Source organism: Mesoplodon densirostris, chromosome 18 (genome assembly GCF_025265405.1).
Source record: "Mesoplodon densirostris isolate mMesDen1 chromosome 18, mMesDen1 primary haplotype, whole genome shotgun sequence".
Lineage (NCBI taxonomy): Eukaryota > Metazoa > Chordata > Mammalia > Artiodactyla > Ziphiidae > Mesoplodon > Mesoplodon densirostris.
In genome coordinates this window covers 1,669,206-1,679,402 of record NC_082678.1, presented here as the reverse complement: position 1 = coordinate 1,679,402, position 10,197 = coordinate 1,669,206, and the positions used below count along the sequence as shown (strand labels likewise).

Here is a 10,197-nt window from a genome sequence, read left to right as displayed (position 1 = left end):
TGCCCTCTGTTTCAGCCCCTTCCACTCCCATCCTATTACACCAGGTCCCAGTCACCCGCTGTGACCATTTTGAGCTTAGCCCAGTGGATGGGGATCCAGACTGAGGGCTCTGAGTTAATTGCTCTGAGGTGGCAACCCAACACCGGTGTGGGTTCAGAGCTCCCTCAGGCAATTCTAATTTGCAGGCTGGCAGGAAAACTAAAGTCCAGCCCCAGCCCCACTGCTCTGGCCGGTTTGTCTTGGCCCCATGAGTCAGAAGCAATGTGGGGCCAGGAGTAGGCTTCATGGCTCCATCCTCTCCCCTGTCCGGGTCACTGAGGCAAGTGCGGGTGCAGCTACTCGGACTGAATTCCTGGCCGACAGTGTCCCCCACCCTCATCTTTCTGTAGGGTTAGCTCAACCCAGAGGCTTGAGCTTTTTGAGGCTTTGAAATCCTCCCCTGGCTGGGCCCCTGGGGTCAAAATCGGAATAACAGCCAGGCGGAAGTGGGGTGGGGGCCGGGGGCCTGGGCCCCCAGAGCTGCGTAAGAATTCCTTTGGAGGGAGGGGAAGAGCCTGGGGAGAGAGGCTTTTGTATTTTGTGCCTGGTTTCCAGGACAACCACAGACACCTCAGTTCTGTTAGAGATGGGAGCAAAGACCAGAGGACAGTTGGCCTTTGGAGCCCTGTCACCCGAGCTGATGGGAAGTGGCGGGGGAGGGGGGGGGTGCAGAGTAGGGCTGGGAGGGGATCGGGACTGAGAGGTGCAGAGATCTGGACGAGGTGGAGCTCCCCTGGCTGTCTTCTCGGTTTAGCAGAAGCCTAGCCTGTTCCCGCCAACCCCTTCTCCTGCAGGTTGTTGAGGGACCCTCGTGGCTGCCAGGCCTGCGGAGTGGAGTGCCATCTGTGTGGGACACTAGGTCCTGGCATGGTACTGACCAGGACAAGCAGGGGCAGAAGCTGAGAATCTGGAGAGCTGCTCACAGACACCATGGCTCTGAATGAAGCTGCTCCTCTGGGCCAGGGATCCTGGGTTGAGGGTTGGCCCTGTGGGGATGGTGGGTGGGGCCGGCGGAGGGGGGGAGCCCATCCTGTGGCTGTCTTCAAGGTCATTTAAGGCCAGTGCCCTTTCTTGGCACCGCTCTGCCACTGCTGTTCCCTGTGCAGAGATCACCGCGGAAAACAGCCTCCTAGACATAGTTGTGGCCACTGGTGAGTACCCGTTGCTGTCCCAAGTTCAGAGTTGGGGCAGATGCACACTTGGCCCCTCATCAGAGGCCAGAAGTCCAGCTTCTTCATCTATAGGGTCACCTAAAGCGAGCCACTTGGGGAGAATGCTGTGTTTGGCTAGTATATGAACCCTGAGGTCCCTTCCCTGCTGTGTTCTATGATGCTGCAGTCTACGGTAGCGGAAGAGAGCCTGGGCACCAGGAGTTTGACTTCAGACCCGAGTCCTCCCTCCCCTGCCTCCTCAGATCCAGCTTCTAAGGGTGTCCGCCCCGCCGCAAGCTCCTTCTCCTCCCCGAGTCCGTCCCTCTGTAACTCCCTTACGCACGTCACTCCTTCCTGGGCTGCAGGAAGACAGGATAGAGCTGCTCTGTCCTCCCGCACAGATCTCTGCCACAGGGAATGGATGCAGCAGCAGACAGGGAGCTGCCTGCCCGCTTCCCCTGCACGTCAAGCTGATACTAGTCCCAGGCAGGTCATTCCCGCTCAACTTCTGGAGTGGAATTTCAGTCGGGGGAGGTGCGATGGGTCTGTGCCTGCCAGGCCCCGGCTGAGCCTCTGGCGCCTGGCGCCTCTGGCGGGGAGGAGTTTCATGCCGCACGGCCAGCCTGGCGTGCCGCCGTACCAGCCAAGCCCCAGGGCGGCCCCGTCCTCTGCCCTCTGCTCAGTGTGGCAGGGGCCTTTGGATCTACTCTATGGACCCGCATCTTCCGGTCTGGGTTCCCTCTGGACCAAGGAAGTAGTGTGGAAAGGGTTAGCAACATCCTGGCCAGCCTCCTCTCTGGCCATTGTGAAACAGGACCCAGTACGGGGAGCTGCTGGGGAAGACAATGGTCTTCCCAGCTCTCCAGGCAAGGCCCACAGGCGCCTAGCTCCCAGGGGAAAGTCCAGAGCCCACGTCTGTGGGTGGAGACTACCGTGCTATCAGTCCTCTTCCCAGGGACGGGGCACCACACGGGATGCTGGGGACAAACAGCAAAAGAAATCATCAGACCTGTAGCCGCCCCAGGCTCCCACCCCAACTCTGAGCACCAGACAGAGGATGGAGAGCTGGGGACACAAGGTGCTCCCTGACTCTCCCACGAGGGTCATCAGAGCTGTGGCTGCCAGACTGTGGAAGAATGAGCTAGTGGCCAGAAAGGGGTGCAATGTCTTTAGACCCGAGTGCATTTCGGAAATGCTAAGGGTCTGGGCTTTGTGCCTTGGACTGGTGGAGGGAGACAACAAGATGGGGAGAGGACATGGGGACAAGAAAGGGTTTGGGTTCTGCCCTGTTGCTCACTGACCCTAAACCCTGAGCTTCACTCTGAGTCATCCTTCGTGATCCCCAGGACTGCCCCTCTCCCTGCTTCAGCACCATGGGATGCCCTACCGAGGTCCAGGCAGTGGAAAGGCGCTGAGGGTCCCAGGGGATGCAGGTGAGGGAGGACCGTGGCGGGGAGAGGTGTGTGCCAGGGCCTAGCGTGACTAGGGGAAGAAGGCGAGGAAGCCGAGAGAGACTCCTTGGAGAGAAGCGTGTGTGGTACCCTGATCTTAGGCTCATCCTGATGGAAAGGGTCCAGATGGAAGCTGGAGAACAGCTGCGTAAGCCTGCCTGGCTCCCTTAGTCACAGGGCTATCCCCAGGGGGGTGAGGTATTGTGTGGGGCTATGCAGCAGCTACCAGCTAGCCCTATGGGAGCCAGCTTGCCTGCCCAGCTATGGAAGTGTTCAAAAGAAGGACCGGCGGCAGCAGATGCACCAGCTGATTGCACAGCGCTTCTGGCTCTGGGCCTGCAGAGAGGTAGGTGAATGTTCAGCCCTCCCAGCCTTGAGCGGGAGAACTGAGTCTTTTTCCTTATTACTTTTTTTACTGTATGTAAATGCCTCATCAGAGTCTCTGGGACAAGGAGAGGACCACGGATGGCGAGCCCCAGGATCTGGCTAGAGGCCTCACTTCACGTCTTCGGGTAGAGGAACGGACGGCAGACCCCAGTCCAGGGAAGCAACTTAGGCAGAAGAGCTTCCATGGAACCAACAGCTCTAAGATTCAGCTGGTCTCCAGGAAGGACCATCACTGGGGGAGAGGAGACACAGAAAGCGAAGTCCAAAGAGCGAGCATGTGTGTGTGGTGGGGGGCGGTGTGTGTGTGTGTGTGTGTGGTGGGGGCGGGGTGTGTGTGTGTGTGTGGTGGGGGGCGGTGTGTGTGTGTGTGTGTGTGTGTGTGGTGGGGGGTGGTGTGTGTGTGTGTGTGTGGTGGGGGCGGGGTGTGTGTGTGTGGTGGGGGCGGGGTGTATGTGTGTGGTGGGGGGCGGTGTGTGTGTGTGTGTGGTGGGGGCGGTGTGTGTGTGTGTGTGTGGTGGGGGCGGGGTGTGTGTGTGGTGGGGGGCGGTGTGTGTGTGTGTGTGTGGTGGGGGGCGGTGTGTGTGTGTGTGTGTGGTGGGGGGCGGTGTGTGTGTGTGTGTGTGTGGTGGGGGGAGGTGTGTGTGTGTGTGGTGGGGGGCGGTGTGTGTGTGTGTGGTGGGGGCGGTGTGTGTGTGTGTGTGTGTAGTGGGGGCGGTGTGGGGGGGGGGCGGGGTGTGTGTGTGTGTGGTGGGGGCGGTGTGTGTGTGTGTACGTATGGAAATGGGTCGTGTCTTCACTCTACCCCCCCCCAGCTGCCATCCAGCTACGAGGCCCTAAGGTCACTGCCTGCACTACCACCCAGCCATGGCTCTGCTCACCCACCCCAGGAAGCAGCCACCTGCCTGCTCAGGGACACACTATAGGAGGGAACACGCTCTTCCATCTTGCCCCTTCCCACTTCTCCAGGGGACTGGCGGGGACTGGCAAGGGCAGCGCGGAGCCTATGGAGACGCTTCCAACCATCTCCCCGAGCTGGGCCTTGGTACAAGACCCTACGGGAAGGAAGCCAAAGTGAACCTCAACAAACCCTGAGCCACCTTTGCAGGAGGTGGGAAATCTGGGGTCATGCCCTGAGAATCAAGGTGACAAATTCAAGGCAGACCTCCAGAATTAGACTTCTCTGCCCTCAACCCCTGGAGCTCCTGCCTTCAGGGCAAAGAAGAGTGCTTGGGAGGAAGGCACTAACTCTGCGAGCCCTCTCTGGGGCTGCAGCCAGCAGCGCCTACCTCCAACAGCCAGGACGTCTGTCCACCCCGGCTGAGACTTCCTTCCTCGCCCTTGCACTCGAAGCCAAGCTTCTAAAGGTCTTGGGTTGACAATGAAGGCCTGCCCCCAGCCCACTCTAGGCCCAGACTGAGTACTCCTAAAGCCAGATTCTTTGCTGCAGTTTACAGTTTGAGATAAACTAAGCATCAGGAAAGAATGAGAGCGAGGTGTCTCTCTGGGTAACAGGAAGAAGCCCATCTGTCACCCATTCTGCCTCATCACTGGAAGAACCCTGGTATTCCAGGCCAGATGGGGCCTCTCTGCTCTGGACCCACAGAGGCAGGAAGGGGTCTGCCATGTGGCCACTTCTGGGGCTGCCGCCCCAGCTCCCTCTGAATGTGGCTCCAGGAGAGGAACAGGACCACGCTGGCTTCCTCTGTTGGCCCCTTGGTCGCCCCCGCCCACTCTTCCCCAGCGACTTCTGTGGGATCCAGGAGGGGAAGGCGCAGGAACACCCTCAAGCACAAGCACTCCTCCTCCTTACCCTTCGGGGGATGGTCCTAAAGGGATCCCCTCCTCAAAATGAAGTCCCCTCTTCTCACGTCCTCACTCTGACAGGCCTCTTTCCTGCTTTGAGGCTCCCCACTGTGTGCACTTGAGAACATGGATAACAGATCAGTAAGCCACTCCATCCAGGTTTGTCCCCAAATAGCAGAGACTCACGACTCCAGCTAACTTTATTTTTGGCCCCAGGTCAGGTCTCCCAAAGGGCTTCCCAGCCAGTCACTGCACAGTCTCCTGCAGTCACCACCAAGCAGACTTCTTCCTTGGGAGGCCTTGTCGTCACTCCGACCCTTGATGACGTCTGGTACCACCCTCTCCTGTCACCTGGGCTCCAGTCTCTGTCCAAAGGCCTCGACCAGGAGGTCAAAGCATAGCTACCAGTTTGAAGGTGCCCTCAGGCTTGGCAGGAACCACGTGGACAAAAGTCTTGTAGAGCACAGCCCCCTCGGGCAGCCTGGTGACCAGATCCACAGCCTCCGAGTGGCTGGGACTGGGCACGTAGACCTCCTTAGTGTAGCGGACTATCCCCTCCTCCAGAGCATACAGGTACTTCTTCTTCCCCAGCCCCACCTGCAACACACAGACCTGGTCAGCTGGACAGTCAGGGGGCCCATCCCAGGGCTCTAGGATAGACTCTTCACAAGGATTCAGGCCCTGGGGCCAAAGGGGAGGATTCAGAAAGCTCCATCTCAGGTTCCCTTTCCCACTGCTTGGTAATTACTCCATCACAAAGGTGGGAAAAGAAAACTCCAACAGCCAATCCTGGTGGTTACTCAGGGCTGATACCTGGACCCATATCTGTGCAGCTGGCCAGAAGCCACGCTGGATAGATGCCCAAACCAGGCCCAGGAAAATGTCTCTAATCACTGCTCCTGGGAGTTTGCTTCACTGAGGCTTAACACAACACTAGTTTGATATACATTTTCATCTATATGGTGATCTATAAAGTTTAGGCTCAAAGCTATATGGATAATGCATATGCTAATTAAACAAAATGATATCAGCTAATACTTATGTCACGCTTACAGTGTGTAAGCACTGTTCCAAGCCCTATTATATACATTAACTCACTTGATTCTCACCTTGTGAAGTAGGTACTATAACTAACCCTGATGTTCAGGTGAGAAATATGAGCAAAGAGATTAAATAAACTGTGTATTATATATTTCTTTTCTTTTTTTAACTATACATATAGCTTTTTTCTTTTAGAACTTGAGATTGCATGTGTGGCCATTTTTACCCAGCATTATTCAATATCTCTCTGATTAAAAGAACAGACTGGTTCAAATCCCAGCACTACTACTTACTATTGTGTGATCTGGGCAAGTTAATTTATTTCACTGTATCTCACTTTTTTCATCTGCAAAATGGAGATAAATATTAACTATTTCATAGGGTCATCTTGAGGATTAAATGAGTTAATAATCAGAAAGAGCTTAGAATACTGCCCAGGTCACAACATATTAGCTTTTATTATTGTTATTATTTTATTAAGTCTGAAAAATTAACACAGCCACATACTGAATGTCTCAAGTTCTAAAAAAAAATAAAGCTACTATACATACAATCAATTCACATACAAATTAGCATTTTTGAAATAATTATAGGTTATTATCAGTCTTTCTGTGCCTACTAAAATTGCCAAAAAAGAGGTAAGAAGGCAGGAGGAAATTGATTACAGAGGAAACTAAACTAATATTTTAAATAATGTAAAGACTATAGTACAGATCTGTGTTAAAGAACTTTCCTACCTCAGCAAGTAATACCAACTTGCTGAAACTGAAATCCCTGCCTGGTATGGACCTAATTTCTGGCCCACAGACTGAATTCTATTTTATTTTATTTTTTTATTTTTTTATTTTTTTATTTTTTTTGCTGTACGTGGGCCTCTCACTGTTGTGGCCTCTCCCGTTGCGGAGCACAGGCTCCGGACGCGCAGGCTCAGCGGCCATGGCTCATGGGCCCAGCCGCTCCGCGGCATGTGGGATCTTCCCGGACCGGGGCACGAACCCATGTCCCCTGCATCGGCAGGCGGACTCTCAACCACTGCGCCACCAGGGAAGCCCTGAATTCTATTTTATTAAATTCAAGTTATCTTTCAGCCATCTAATAATAAGTTTAATTAAAGGAGGAATTCTTAAAAATAAGAAAAAAAATGAATAAATTGAAATTAGTTTCCCAAGATTAAAAAAATATCTTAAATCACTAGAAATATCCTCTTCCAAGAACTGGGGGTTAGAAAGGAGACCCCAGAGAACCAAGCTAATGCTGTTACCGAAGCGAAAAAGTGATTTGGAAGTCAAGCACATGTCACTACCCACCCCCCAACCCCAGCTTCTAAGTTTCTGGCATCCTACCTGTAAAACAGAGATGACACCTACCTACCCTAGGGATGGGGGTAAGGATGAAATGAGATAATGCAGGCCCAGGAATCAGCATGACACTTGGCATTTGGTAAGCACCCAATAATTGCAACTGTTATAAGTACTATGCTCAGAAGCATGCAGAGGTGAAGAAAAAACGGGGCGGGGTGGGGGGGAAACAGAGCAACTCACATGGGCACCTGGGTGCCAGCGGAAGTGGCGCTGAGTCGCAAGGATGTTGCCAGCATGAACATAGTGACCTAGAAGAGAAGTCCATATGTGTGCTACCTTTGGGCCCCCACGATGAGGCAACACAGCGAACTGCTAAGAAACCACGGCAGCCCTCGCTTTCCTGGCCCAAATGCTAGATACCAACCTCTAAGCCTGCCCCTGGATAAGACCAACTCCCCGTCTGACACAAGGAGCCCCCTGTCTCCCACCCGGCAGCCTCCTCTGCAGTCCCATGGCCAAGGTTCCCACCTATCTGCTCCCCCTCAGCCCCTCCACCCCGCCTCAGGTCTTAGCTGTTTCTTTAATTTGGAACTAAATGTTCTGGTGAGCAAAATGGAGAGTACAGGACAGGGCACTTGTGTGGTGTGCCCGCTCTTCAAAGGAACGCCGGGACAGCAGGGTAGGGTGCTAAGTGGAAAGTGGAAGCCAGGTCACACCCTTACCCTCCATTTTCTTGAGGCCAAAGCGTTTGCCTGGTGACTTCCCACCGAGGTTCTTAGAGCTGCCGCCTGTCTTTTTGGACGCATATCTGACAGCAAGAGCTGTGGCCTGAGGGGGGCTCAGCAGGGCTGTAACTGCGGAGAGAACAGAAACGTTGTTCAAACACAGCGGCTCCCCATCAGACTCCTTCTCTGCCTCAATGGGTCATTTGCTAAGCTGAGAGGTGGCAGGGGGCAGTGTCAGGGGAGGTGAGGAAGGTGTGTGAGCAGAAATGCCACTTGACTTTGTGGGTTGTCGGGGAGTGTCTGAGGTCCTTGGCCTTCCCCCACGACAGGGGATACGTCATTCTTGTATTGTCCATGGTGTAAGCACTATATGAGCTGCCTGTGGGTGGCCTAGGGTTGAGAGGAGGGAGTAAAATATTAATGGAAAAAAAAAAAAAAAACACCATGTGCCCTTGGTCCTGACACATCCAGTCCTACTGAAGAGAAACAAAACCACAGAAACAGAAGCCAGCAAGAGGACACCACAGAGCTGCCTGTTTCAGCCTCACTCACCATTATGCCCTCAAGGCTCAATGTACTGTGGAGGGGCCAGACCACAGAGCCCAGCAAGAGGACACCCAGAGAGAGCCTCCTGCTTTGACCTCACCCACCACTTTCTTAGCCATCACCCATCCACTGCACATCAGATACTAGTAAACAAAAAGGGCAGCCTCTGTGAGGGTGACTCCCACAGGCTCCTGTCCATTTCAGAAGGCTGGACCCTTTCTTTGTTCGGCAAGTCCATCAAGCGCAGGTCCGACCAAGAAGACTGACACCCTGCCCTTGTTAATCTGACCTCTCCATACTCATTCCAAAGTGCTCAATGGTATTTATTTTAAAAAGGAAAGTGAACTAAAATTCATAATGAGCAGGATGGAAGCCCTGTGCTGTATGACAAGCCCAGGAACGGCAGTCCTGGCATTCAGGTCTCCAGATACAGCTACGGTTAATCAGGGTCATGCCAGAGGCTTCAGGGAAGGCTTGTGGGTCCTGGAGTCTATAAGTTCAGAGTTCCTAAAACCTAGGTTTCTGAAGATTTAATGAGAACAGAGACGAGCTGGGGCAAAGGACCAGAGATGAGGACTTACAGAGACAACATGTTAAATGGCCAGCACCAGGATCTACCTACCTTTAAACGCCTATTCATTTATTCACTCAATCTCAGGAACTGGACTTTGCTTCACGCAACTTACCTCACGCACGAATCTTTGCCCTTCACCCTATTCCCCACCCTCCTCAGAGTACACGATGCTACCACTTACACAGTTGCTCAGGCAGAAATCAAAGAGTCACTGCAGATTCCTTCCCTTTGCTGATCTCACATATCCAGTTCACCAGCAAGCTCTGCGGATCCTATTTCCAAAACGGATTTCAAAGCCACCCATTTCCCCCCAAGTTCACTGACACTAACACCCTGACTAAATCATCTCTCCTCAGGGCTACTATTACTGCTTCCCGTCTGGTTTCCTCATTTCCACTCCTACTCCCTTTAAATTCACATAAGAGCAATAGTTTGCTTCTCAAAATGGAAAATTGGGTCAAGTCACTCTCTTGCCCCTCACTCTCTTACAAAGCCAGGCCTCCTGTCATCCTTTAGGTCTTAACTTACATGTTACCTCCTCAGAGGGCTTCCCTGACCACCCAACCTAAAAAAAAGACACAGACACATTTTTCCCTTTCTGTCACAGTAGTTGCAACAATTCACAACTATTTTATTTACGTGCTTATGTACTGGCTTATCTATTAGAAGTAACCGTCCTGGCGGTAGAGACTATGTCTTCATCTTCTCTGCTGAGATCCTCAATACCTACCACAGTGTCTGGCACAAAGACCTCAATCTGCTGAATGAACAGATTAACTTTTTGAGCGCCTATGTGCCAAAAGCAGTAACCCATTTTTGTAGATAATGGGATCCAAACAACCCTAGACAGGGGAAGCGGAGAACCGTCACCCACCCCTAGGCAAGCTGTATTTGCACGCCTGGCAGGGAAAGGTCACGTGCTCCGCGCCCCAGCTGTCACATGACCAGTGACTACCGCCCCTCAAACCTCGTGGGCCCCGCACACTCCCCCCAGTCCCCTCCAGCCCCCAGGGTCATCCGTGGGGAACGACCTCCAAGCCCCCAGATCCCTGAAAGGTCTCCACTCCGCCTCCACCCCTCGCCCGGCGACTGCCACGACGGCCGTTTACCAGCTGTCCGCGTCCTCTGCGACAGCACCGCTAACGCCATGTTGGCCTTACATTCGCTTCCGGTCTGAGA

At 53.4% G+C, this 10,197-nt stretch overlaps 1 protein-coding gene across 1 annotated transcript; it reads right to left on the bottom strand.

Moving 5' to 3' along the window:
• Window positions 1–5,013: 5,013 nt before the first annotated feature.
• MRPL27 (mitochondrial ribosomal protein L27) lies at window positions 5,014–10,189 on the bottom strand. The gene is made up of 4 exons (XM_060082277.1): window positions 10,128–10,189; window positions 7,896–8,027; window positions 7,414–7,481; window positions 5,014–5,428 (listed from the first exon to the last, which is right to left on the bottom strand). The coding sequence occupies exons 1-4, from the start codon at window positions 10,165–10,167 to the stop codon at window positions 5,222–5,224; spliced, it is 447 nt and encodes a 148-aa protein (XP_059938260.1). The 5' UTR covers window positions 10,168–10,189; the 3' UTR covers window positions 5,014–5,221.
• Window positions 10,190–10,197: the final 8 nt, after the last annotated feature.

Coding starts and splice junctions, on each gene's coding strand:
- MRPL27 (XM_060082277.1), bottom strand. CDS start 10,167: ATGGCGTTAGCGGTGCTGTCGCAGAGGACGCGGACAGCTG. Junction 8,028..10,127: donor GCAGAGGACGCGGACAGCTG/GTAAACGGCCGT, acceptor TTCTCTCCGCAG/TTACAGCCCTGCTGAGCCCC. Junction 7,482..7,895: donor TGGCCTCAAGAAAATGGAGG/GTAAGGGTGTGA, acceptor CTTCTCTTCTAG/GTCACTATGTTCATGCTGGC.